This window comes from Trachemys scripta, chromosome 1, assembly GCF_013100865.1.
Source record: "Trachemys scripta elegans isolate TJP31775 chromosome 1, CAS_Tse_1.0, whole genome shotgun sequence".
In the NCBI taxonomy this organism is placed as follows: Eukaryota; Metazoa; Chordata; order Testudines; family Emydidae; genus Trachemys; species Trachemys scripta.
This window is the reverse complement of record NC_048298.1, coordinates 77,302,891-77,315,291: the sequence shown is the minus strand read 5'-3', so window position 1 is coordinate 77,315,291 and position 12,401 is coordinate 77,302,891. Positions and strand designations below refer to the sequence as shown.

At 43.0% G+C, this 12,401-nt stretch overlaps 1 protein-coding gene across 9 annotated transcripts in view; it reads left to right on the top strand.

Annotated features, from left to right (window-relative positions):
• POC1B (POC1 centriolar protein B) overlaps nt 1–12,401 on the top strand; it is a 142,226-nt gene that overhangs the window by 97,282 nt on the left and 32,543 nt on the right. For 5 of the 9 annotated variants that reach the window (XM_034772545.1, XM_034772526.1, XM_034772519.1 and 2 more), the window contains exons 10-11: nt 2,402–2,626; nt 3,966–4,222. The exons of 1 other annotated variant lie outside the window; for it this stretch is intronic. In XM_034772545.1, the coding sequence (XP_034628436.1) occupies nt 2,402–2,626; nt 3,966–4,070 (330 nt within the window). In that variant the 3' untranslated portion in view covers nt 4,071–4,222. Of the gene's footprint in view, nt 1–2,401; nt 2,627–3,965; nt 4,225–12,401 lie in introns of those variants that run through there. 3 more of the 9 variants (XM_034772504.1, XM_034772496.1, XM_034772510.1) reach the window with 3 other exon arrangements.

Here is a 12,401-nt window from a genome sequence, read left to right as displayed (position 1 = left end):
CCATTTTCTTCTTACATGTCTAAAAATACATAAAGTCAACAGCACCAACTTTCTAATGTGCCGGTGGGGGGTGAGGGCTAAAAACCCGAGCTCTGCCCCAGGTCCTGACCCCACTCTACTCCTTCCCCCAGACCCCTGTCTTTTCCTGCCCTCACTCCATCTCTTCCCTCAAGCCCTACCCCACCCCACTTCTTCCCACCCCTTCCACGCCCCCACTTCACCCCCCCTTCCTCTTCCCATCCCATTCTGCCCCCTCCCCTGAGTGTGCCCCACCCTTGTTCCTTGCCCTCTCCCCCTAGCGCCTCCTGCACGCTGCAGAACAGCTCATCTGCAGCAGGCAGCAAGAGTTGGGAGGGAAGGGGAGGTGCTGATCGGTGGGGCCGTCAGCAGGCAGGAGGTGCTTGGGGGAGAAGGGGGAAAGATGGCTAACGGTGGATGCTCAGCACCCACCATTTTTTCCCCCTGGGTGCTCCAGCCCTGGAACACCCATGGAGTTGGCGCCTATGCATAAAATTATATAGGAGCCAGAAGGCAGTGAGATATTCAGGACCCAGTCAGTTAAGGGCTTTGAACATTTTAGAATTGAAACCTAAAATTGAGTCCATGCCCAAACAGACAGCTGATGCAAAGAAGTGGGAATGCAAATTTTCCCCTGCCCACCTTGGACAACTATCGAGCCATTTCTTTCTGCTTTAGTTGCATGCAGAAGATCAGCTCCTTCCCAAAATAAAGCTAATTGGAGTAGTTCAAGTGTGATGTCACCATAGATGGCTGCAGTCTGGTAACAGTCTCAAAATGGCAGTAAGCCTGCCATATCCATGGCTGCCAAGTGATTTTTATAATCAGCCCCAGTCTAGGGGGGGGGCTAATAAAGGAAAAAAGCAAGGGGGAGAAATAGATACTAACCGCTTTTTTTTTTTTTAAGATCTCCAGTGTACAACTAGAATACTATACTCTTGAATATACAGTATTGATGCGTATAAATGTTATGGATTATCTGGTAGCAACAGCTAGCAACACTATACTGAAAGTTCTGTACAGTGTATCCTTTATAAACTCTCTCCTGAGTTTATAAACAGTCACATGCGAGAAATTGCTGCAGGTTCAAGCTTTGCAGACTAGGTCTTGACTGGCAAACAACTTTAAAATAAACTACATTCCAAATGCCAGATTTTCAGACTCTGGTGCTTAACATTTGGGAACCTAAATCTCTGTTTAAACACCTAAATCTCTTTTTTTTTTTTTTACTGTTCCGGTCCAATTCCTATGGAAGTCCGTGTAACTACTGATTAATTTGCCTAAATCAACACCTAGCGCCCCAACTTTGAAAATTGGACACTAAATCAATTCAGCGATTTAAGTTCTAGAAAATTATGTTGGTCATGAGAAGGATTTTTTATGAATTAAGATGTATTTTATGATTCTCTAATTTGAAAATATATCCAGTTTTAAATTATTAGCATTTTGGAGGATTAGAAAGGTAAAATATCAGAATTTTATCTTTCCATTGCTAAGCTTATAGGGTCGTTTCACAAGACTTAAAGAACCTTTAGAGAGGCAGTTACAATTTTAATTTCTCGTGTATTCTGTTTCCTTTTGTAATCTAATGGATATTACAAGGCTAATTTGTGTAAGAAAACAAAATGTGGCTGCTATCATTAGTTTATTTTGGGGGAAGATATCTGAGGCATTAAAAGAATGTGACCCTTGGCATCTTGATAGAGCCAGGTAAAGTTGATGTGAGAGACCATCTGGTGACTGCTGACTTTGCAGCCTCTCCTCGCAAGAGAGTGTCATTAGGACTCCTGAGGGTGCAAAGAAAAACAGAAATAAAGCAGCATGAAAGGAACTGATACTGTCACTCTGATCTTGAGGCAATGCTCATATATCAGGGTTGTTTGATAGTTTAATCTCCTTTCTCTCCCTTGACTTCAGGTTGTGTGTACCCTTTCAACCTTTTCCTCCTCTTGTTTTTTGGGGAAGTCAGTTTCCCAGGAAAATGTAGCTGAATGAGTAACTAAAAACTATCTATGGCTGTTTTTCATTGTATAGGATACCTTTCTCTTTTATTAAAGAAAGATTTACATTGACTTTAATCTCCAGTAGTAAAACCTCTAATCCCTCAGTCATATGTACCCAAGATATAGTAGTTGGTGTTGACATCATCTGTGAGGATTGCTGAATTTTCTCCATATACTGTGAACTTTTGTTCCCTCATATATCTGCCACAGCCAAAATTCTCTCCTTGGTAAGAATGAATGGATGTGATATAAAATTGGACCTTATACAGAAAGCAAAACTGACCCTTTTGTATGTGTTTATGTATGTGCCAATATATTTTTGAAGCATAAAAAAGTAGATCTTTATACCTTCCTTTCCCTATGATTCCAACTAAATGAAGTCAAGGACAACTGGCTCTTCAAATGGAGTTTCCCCATTCAAAGATGATATGAGCAGTGAAGATCTGCGGTATCGTCCTGCTTTGTTCTCACCCGCAAGCTCAAGAAGGCGACTGGAGGACGAGGTTGAACCAGCTGTGTGTACCGTGGACAAGCGCATAGGCATCTCGCCAGCTCTGGGTAATGCTTTAGAGCACATTGTGGAGCAGCTGGATGTTTTGACTTTAGTGAGTATGCAATGGACTAGTAACGCTTCCTTAATTAATATGGTAATTCCCTCATTACTGGGTAAAAAACCTGGAGCCAGCTCATAACCCGAAGTATTAAAATGTTGTGTGGGCTGACTTTACAGATGGTTAGAGTCCTGCTGAATTCTTTCAATCTCATGAAATGTTGGCCATATGAATTAAATTCATAGATTCATAGATTATAGGACTGGAAGGGACCTCGAGAGGTCATCGAGTCCAGTCCCCTGCCCGCATGGGTCCCTTCCAGTCCTATAATCTATTCATTAAAGTCAACATAAAAGGTTCTTTAAAAAGCTTTTTCTTGTTATGCAACTGCCAATGGCATTTTAAAACTTTGAAAGGCTATTGTTATATTTTTAACTCTTTGGCTGGGAAGTTGGGATTTTTCAGTAGTAACTGCTAATGTTGATTTACCAGAAGCCTGCTGTTGACTAGAGAGTGTTAGATTCCAACTTGAACAATCATGCTCTGACAGAGGATGAACAAAGTAAGAAAGGCAGAACAGTTGGAGAAGAGCATCCCCATCTTTTGGTAGTTCCAGGACTATAGACATTTTCAGCCTGAAGGCTCCAGGTTCTAAGTATCAAGATAGAGTCCAGGCACAAGCATAATTCTAAAAATCAGTGTGAAACAGAGCAAATACCAGCATTAATCAATGGCTTCTGATTCAGTTGAAAATTCTCATAATTTCCTCTCAGTAACTCAGCTCCAGCCAATTTATATTTAAGATATTGCACTTTACTTGGTAATTTATTAAAAGTATGCCTAACTGAAATGGGGTAGTCAGATAAATGTAGTGAAAGAAATGCAGAGCGAAAATGCTTAATTAAAGGGCTATCAGTTAATTGTGGAATAATGTAGATTAAAGCAGAACAGTCTAGAAAGTTACCTTTCTAGAAATAAAATGAATTCTTGGAGGATGCCTTTTATTTAGTACTTTAAAAAAAAAAAAAAGGCTCTTTTTTGGTTGTTTCTGCAGTGCTTGTTTTTGTAGCTGGAGAACCAAACAATATGTTCCATTAATGGATGATATTTTATTTTATTTATATTAAAGCTTGTGTAGATGAATAATTATCCAGGGATACAATACCCTCCAGTAAGTTTTGTTGAGACAGGTTTATGCCTTTTGACAATCCTCTTAGTTAAAAAGCCATAGTATTAATTTTTGGTTTAAATGGGAGACTATCTAAAGCCAGTATTGCAGCCATAGTCTTTTCTGTTATTCAGTACAAGCCATTGTTTTTGTGAATAAAACATTGTGCACATTTATGATATTGCAGAAATATGTAAAAAATACATGACTGTCCTCTTCTTGCAGACTATTTCAATCCTGGAGCAACGACTGACTTTGACCGAAGATAAACTGAAAGAATGCTTAGAAAATCAACACAAAATGTTACTTCAAGCTAGGCAAGGAGAATAAAAAGTACAAATGTAGTTGATCTGTACTGATGAATATGTTTCATACATTCTCAGGGAACTAATAAATGATGATGCCTTATTTAATCTCACAATAAGCAAAAAGCAAATTTTGTCTCTTATTTTAACCTATTGCTGAAAGGAGAAAAAAGTGGAAAAAGCACATGCAGTATATTTTAAAAATATAGTGGCAAACTAACGTTTGGTTAACATATTTAATAAAATGTAGTTTAGCAGAAGATTAATACAGTTTTAATACACATTTTGGGTGACTCTTTGACATCCATAGAGTGAGGATTTCACTCTTTATTTTGTTTGTTACTTCTCAACCTTTCATCCTCATTACATTCTACCAGTTGGCAGCCTATACTTAAATATTTTCCCAGGCCTAAGAAACTTTTTTAAAAGCACTGAACACCAAACTATGCAATTTTAGATGGAAGGCATTTATTGTGAAAGGAGGTAAGGCAGCTTTTTCAACCTAAGTGAGACTTACTTAAAATGAAGTTGCCTTAAGAACAGCAGGTAGAAATTATACACATAGAGAAATGACAAGACCTGCCCAACTCCTAAGAAATTTCAGGGGTATTTTAGGGAATTCTGTTTTTTTAAGGGTAAACAGATTTTTTATTACAAATATGAAATATAGCCCATCCTGCACCCCAAGCATCTGCCCCAGCCTTGAGTACCCTCCAAGAGCCAGCGCTCCATACCCCCTCCTGTACCCCAACCCCCTGCCCCAGCCCTGACCACCCTCCCAGAGCCAGCACCCCGTGCCCCCTCTTGAACCCCAACACTCTGCCCCAGGCTCAGCCTGGAACCTCTCCCAGACTGTGAACCCCTCAGCACCAGCCCAGAGCCTGCACCCCTCCCGAACCCCTGCCCCAGCCCAGTGAAAGTGAGTGAGAGTGGGGAGAACGAGCGACTGAGAGAGGGGTGGATGTAGTGAGCAGGGCAGGGCTTTGGGGAGGGGGTGGGGCCTCGGGGAAGGGGCAGGGTAAATCCTGGGCTGACCTTACATTCAAAAAATGATCTTGGGCGTAAAAAGGTTGGAGACCACTGGTATAGCTGAACCCCTTTTCCTGTGTTGAGCTGCACTGAAATCACTAGAGCACAAGGGCACACCCATGCAGATTCGATTGCAGAGCAGGGGTCAAAGGGGCAAACAACATATCTCAAACATTGTTATTTAAAACTCTGTCATGATCACCCATTTCTGACCATGCATCACTGGAATCTGTGATGCATAATAATCTGTGAATTTGGTCGATCAATATATATATAAAAAAAAAAACAACTAATCAGATCACATATTTACATTTTGGTCTTGAACTATACTTGTATTTGGGGGAAGAGATATTTCATAGGGAACTAGCCTTTCAATTTGGTCGTCTGGGTGCATATATGTTTCTATGCAAATATGTACTTATAAAATGTCTTCCATAATGGAAGTCATTGTTGTAGTCGTATCTATAGGTTTAAGATAGATCTGACCTTGGATTATGCAATTATTTATACCACTATACAATGTGTGGCTACATAAATGCTAGCTTTTAGATCAATGTATTTTGCTTATTATATTTTAATATTTTCACATTCTTACTTAACACTGAGTTTTCCTCATTTGATTGAGAGGATTAAGGGCTTGTCTACACAGAGCAGCAATGCTCACTATAGGGTGTGATTTCTGAAGCACACTAATGTGTTTCACATTAATTGGTCCATGTAGACCCTGCTGGTGTGCGCTAAAGGTTCCCTAGAGCACTGGTTCCCAAACTGGGGTTCGCGAAATGTTACAGGGGGTTCTCGGGGAAAAAATTCCCTAATGGCGAACAGAACTGTCCCTAGGGACCCTGGGCAGCACGGGGCCAGCAGCCCGGAGCCACTGGACTTCCAAGAACTAAGCAGATCAAAGCAAGCATAATCTATCACACTGAGGAGATTTAAACTTCAAGGACTCCTTATAAGAAATGGAAAGGGAGGTGGATATATTTTGCTGTTTTTAAAATTAAATAGGCAGCTAAGCTTTGTTGTAACGTGCATTGTTTGCCTGGACTGCTCAACACTTGAATGCTTGTGTAGGAGAAACTCTTTAAGTTGGCTTCTTAAATACCTTCATGCTGTTTTACATCTGATACTCCTTGATGAAACATAGGAGTTTTGTCTTATAACAGGCTTATTCAAAGTGATACAAGCTACGAAAGTGAGATCTTGGAAGAGTGTTGCCGTTTTCATAATGTAATAAAAATACTGTAATGATAAATAATAATTATTAATAACGTGTGTAATAAGCATGTCATAAAAACAAATTTTATATTTCCAAGCTCACTGCTTTTATAATTTATACTCAGGTAAAGGAGAAAACCCCTGGAAATATGTATTTTTAGGAGGGGGTTCGCGAGACGACATTTTAGCAAAGGGGGTTCATAGGTTGTTAAAGTTTGGGAACCACTGCCCTAGAGTACACTTTAACGAAGTGCTGTTTGAAATAGAAATCACCCTCCCTCCCCCCATAGGATTTATTACCCCACCATGTAGAAATGTACCTCTTTAAATCTGATGCAGTTGCTATTTTCTCCTAATGAGCTATCCTTTATTAAAAATAAAAATCAACCTTATCAACAGACATCAGAGGGGTTGCCGTGTTAGTCTGAATCTGTAAAAAGCAACAGAGTGTCCTGTGGCAATGCGTCTGATGAAGTGGGCATTCACCCACGAAAGCTTATGCTCCAATACTTCTGTTAGTCTTAAAGGTGCTACAGGACCCTCTGTTGCGTCTTATCAACAGAATCATTTTGTTGTTCTTTGAGTGATTGCAGATGTCCATTCCACTGTAGGTGTGTGAGCACTCCAGTGCAGTTCTTGAAGAGTCTTTCCATGAGCGGTACCCATTGGGGTGGCACGAGCACCCTCTGGTGTCTTGTACCTCATGTACAGACATAAAGGGCCTTGGGGGACACACAGTTGGGGACTGGGGCTGTACCAATGTCCCTTTTTGGAACCCAAGAGGTTCTCCCCTCAATCAAGAGTGTCCCCACAGTCACCGCTCCTGGCTCGATCTACTGGCCATCGGGAGCATCGATGCCACAAGTACCCTAATGTAATGAGCCTGGCACTGAACAGATTTGGGATCTCTCTCACGAGCAGCCACAAGAGGAGCAGGAACTGGATTGGCTTCCAGTACCATTGGCATCCACTTCCTCATCCCCCGATGAGACAATTGTGCTAGAAACTATTTCTCTACCTCCTGATGATTTAAGACTCATTAGGATGAGGAAGATGGCTATGGCTCCTGACATCCACCCAAAGAAGTTCCAGAAAAAAACCCACAGGTTGGTGGACATCTTGGCATCTGCAGCCCCAGATAGAATAGCTCTCCCTATTAATGATGCTATTTTAGAGTCTACCAAGGTCCTCAGGCAGACCCCAGCTTCCCTTTCAGACTGCAAAAAGAGTGGAGAAGAAGGTACTATGTCCCCTGTCAAAGGTTCAAACTCCTATATAATTACCCTTTCCAGGTTCTCTTGTAGATGCTGCAGCCAATGAGAAAGAAAGACAGGGGCACTAGGCATCAAATCCTAAAAATAAATTGGCTAAGTGGCTGGACTTGTTTGGGAGGAGGCTTTATTCCATAGACAGATTACAGTATTGCAAATCAGCATGTTTTGCTGGGGCACTATGATTTCACCCTATGGGATATAGTTTCAAAGACAGGCTCCCAGATGAGATTAAACAAGAGTTCCAAACATTAATAAAGGAGAACAAGTTGGTTTCCAGAATAGCTCTAAAGGCCTGGCTGAATACAGCAGATTCTGTAGCTCGCAGCATGCCCTTTTGCCATCCCAATGAAGAGCTGTTCTGATTACGTTCTTCTGGCCTCCCTCCAGAGATTCAGCAGACCATCCAGGACCTCCCTTTTGAAGGGCCATTGCTCTTTCAGAAAAGGCTGATGAAGCTCTGCATGGTCCCAAAGACTAGAGCAACACTGAAATCCCTGGGCATTTGAAGCGGAAGACATTCTGTCCTTATCAGTCCCAGCATTTCCCAGGGTTTGCCTCTTGAGCCCAGGACCTGCCAAGGAGAAAGAGCAGAGGTTATGAAAGCTGCCCACCAGTACTCTCTGCTTCAGCAGCCACCGGTGGTCATCTACACAAGTGGCATCTTCCAAGAGCTCACTACCAGTTCTTAGAGTGCCATCTTTTTCTTTTCCAATTTTTCCAAACCACCTGTCCCACTTCCATTGTGCTTGGGACCCACATCACAACAGATCAGTGGGTTGTAAGCATAGTGGAAGTGAGATATACACTCCAATTTATTTCTACCTGCCTCCCATTCCCCTTCCTCTTCATCAACCTCTCCCATGAGGCAGTGTTACTGCAAGAAATACATTCGCTTCTCCTGGTAGGACCTATAGAAGAGATCCCTCCTTTGTTCCAGGGAAAGGGCTTTTACTCCCAACACTTTCTGAACTTGAAAGCAAAATGGGGTCTCAAGCCTATTTTAGGTCTAAAGGAGTTAAACAACTTCCTAAAAAAAATCAAAATTCCGGATGGTCTTTCCTGCCTCCATTATTACTTCCCTGGAGCGAGGGGACTGGTATTCTGTTCTCAACTTAAAGGATGCTTACTTTCAGTGGCAATTCATCAGAACCACAGAAAGTTTCTGAGATTCATCATCAGCATTCTCCATTGTTTGTTCACAATCCTTCCCTTTGATCTCTTGGCTGCCCTTTATATATTTACAAAGTGTATGGCAATGGTAACAGTGTTCCTCTGGAGGCGAGGGGTCCATGTCTTTCCTTACCTAGACAACTGGCTGATAAGAGGTCGATTCAGGCCACAGGTGATGTCCAGCATAAGCATAAGCTGATCCAATTGATGCACTTGGCCTGCTGATCAACCTAGACAAGTAAGTCCTGTCTCTGATATAGAAAATCTAATTTATTGGAGGCTCCTGGACTTGACAATGGCGAGGGCCTTACTACCTCAGGCAAGGCTTCGTGCAATGGAAACCTTCATTCTAGACTTAAAGGCTTATCCCCTCATCATGGTGAGAAACTTTTTAAGGCTTCTGGGGCATATGGCAGCATGCACCTACATAGTTCAGTACACCCTGTGTTTCAGAGGGCGTACTGTGTAGCAGAGTTGTTTTCTCCAAGAAGGTACCACATAAACATGTTAGTGCATGTACGAGGTCATCTGTTATCCTCCCTAGCTTGGTGGATAGACCTAATCAGTGTCTGCAAGAGAGTTCTTTTCCCCCCACCTCAACAATCTCTTTCCTTAGGCCTGGTCTACACTACAATGTTAGGTTGATACAAGGCATCTTATGTCGACCTAGTCATGCATGTGTCTACATTTAAATTGGTCTCCCACTGATTTAAGTGCCCTGTTAGGCCGACATAATAGCACCACCTCCCCAAGCAGCGTAGAGCAGAGATGGGCAAACTACGGCCCGCAGGCCACATCCGGCCCTCATCCGGGACCCTCCTGCCCGGCCCCTGAGCTCCTGTCCCAGGAGGCTTGCCCCTGGCCCCTCCCCTGTTGTTCCCCCTCCCCCGCAGCCTCAACTCGCTCCGCCGCCGGTGCAATGCTCTGGGCAGCCAGGCAGCACAGCTGCAGAGCCGCAGCCTGACCCGGTGCTCTGGGCAGCACTGCTGTAATGCTCCAGCCACCAGTTCTCCAGGCAGCGCGGTAAGGGGGTGCGGAGCGGGGGGGTTGGATAGAGGGCAGGGATGTTCGGGATGGTGGGCAGGGGGCGGGGATGTGGATGGGGTCGAGGTGGTCAAAGGGCAGGGAACAGAGGGGTTAAATGGGGGTAGGGGTTCCAGGGGACAGTCAGGAAGGGGGGGGTGGATGGGGTGGCAGGGGGCAGTCAGGGGCGAGAGGTCCAGGGGTGGTCAGGGGACAGGGAGCAGGGAGTGGTGGATGGGGTAGGGGTCCCGGGAGGGGGGGGGGCGCCATCAGGGGACAGGGAATGGGGGAGGTTGGATAGGGTAGGAATCCCGGGGGGGCTGGATAGGGGTCGGGGGCCAGGCCATGCCTGGCTGATTGGGGAGGCACTGCTGTTTGGGGAGGCAGAGCCTCCCCTAACCAGCCCTCCATTCAATTTTGGAAACCCGATGTGGCCCTCGGGCCAAAAAGTTTGCCCACCCCTGGCGTAGAGCCACAGTCGATGTACTTAGGCCTATGCAGTGCGAGTGTAGACGCTGCGTTACTTATATGGACCCTAACTGTCCTCCAGCAGCTGTCTTTCAATGCCCCACACTGCTCTAGTCACCGTTGTGAACTCCACTACCCAGGGTCACAGAGAGCAGAAGCCCCCCCTCCCTTGTAAAGCCCTGTGAATTTTTGAAATTCCTTTGTCTGGCCTGGTGAGCAGACCTAGCACCTCTCCATTATTGAATGTACTGCCCGGCTTACTGCACTGGCTACATGCTCTTGCCTGGAGTAGACAGACGATATTGGCTCTCCTGGCCTCTGGGGAGAAGAGGCTGTGCCGGCACAGATCCAAACCAGCCACAGAAATGTCGACATCTATGAGGAAATTGCTGTTTAGCATTAGTTCTGCTCATGGGGTATTTCAAAGAGTAATTGCATAGATCTTCGAGGGATCACTAAGTACTGAAGTTATAATGGATGATGTTTTAATAGTAGGGGCCTTAAAAATACAACGATTTATGCAAATTATGCAGAGAGCAAGAGCTCTTATTCCTAACACTGAAATATATGAAATGACATATTTGTCTAACAGTAGTTGTGTATAAATTGAGCAAAAATGGCTTAATTGCACATTCAAGTAAACTAAAACAAATCATTGAAGTGTCCATTTTAAACTGCTCAATGGCTCCTCAGAAGTTTAGTGCACTGATAAACTATTTGGCAATTTCACTTCTACTTACGGTCACAGTAACATTATCACTGGGAATACAGACGAAAACAAGAATGTGAAAAACACCGGTCAAGCTACAAATTTCACAATATTATGACTGCCTAAGTCAATTGCATTGTCAGATAGGGGAAGAGAGGTGGTTACATTTCCCTAAAAAAAGGCAGAACGCAACTGTGTCCAAATTGACAGAGATGCTGTAAATTCCTAGATTACCTTAAATATTGTCTACGTATTTGTAATCCCAGCACAAGTTTGAAAGTTAGATAAAAGTTTCTTTAAACTATCTTTAGGTACTATGTGTTCCACTGTTGGTATGTCAAATAAATTTACATTTGTAAACTCTTATGGGCAGGAATCATGCCTTCTTATCATTATAGGAAATATTTAGCACACCTTTGGGTGTCCGCAAAAATAATAATACTTAAATACTGGAGATTCCTAGATTCCTATTGACCCAGGAAAAAAAAACGGGGGGAAATGATTCCTTAAGCAACAGTCAAGATAATTAGAAAGCATGTGTCAATGCTGGAGCAAGCAGAATCATTGGTCACGAGCAATGATGAGGTTGCCAAGTCCAAGTTGCGTCTCTCTGACACCACAATATAATCTAGCTGGAGTGAGTCATGTTAGCAGTTTGTCTTGGGGGAAAAAAACAGCCAAATACATTCAGGATTAGAATAAACTGTAATTGACTAATTAAGTGACTTTTGAAAAATACTTCAAAATATATTGATCAGTTACATGTTATTTTAAAGTTAATCGTGTTACTTTAGAGGAAGTAAAGAGGGTACAAGAATAGATATCAAATAACAAGTCCACAAAAAGGAGTTTTAGTATGCGAGTGCGTGACCCAAGGACCTTTTGATGCCAATTGGCAGAGGGCACAGGCCTACATAAGTATACTGGGATCCCCTGGATTCACAAAAAAAAGTCATGTAAGGTTTCTAATGAAAGCCTGTGTCACTGGTCATCATAGTCCTTGCAAGGTATATGTATGGAAAATATATAAGAAGTTATGTATATATGCTGAAAATTATGTTCTCTAGGCTTTGTAGCTAAAGTTGGATCACTCAAAGGTACCATGCCTGGAGAAAAACTTCTCCAGGCAGGAGGTGGGAGACAGTTATCTCCTGAGTGGACCTCTGTGTATTCTACATCTCACATAAGAAGTTTATTAGCATAGTGAGTAGGGTGACCAGATAGCAACTTTGAAAAAAGAGGACAGGGGGTGGGGTGTAATAGGCACCTATATAAGAAAAAGTCCCCCAAAATTGGACTATCTCTATAAAAACAGGACATCTGGTCATCCTAATAGTGAGTCAAATGCTAACGAAGAAGTGATGGAGATTTCAGAACGAAATTAACAGGAAAAGGTAAATAGCGGGAGGAAACAGGTACCTTATTTTCAGATGAACATCAAAGGGCTGGGCTAGTGTATTTGGGG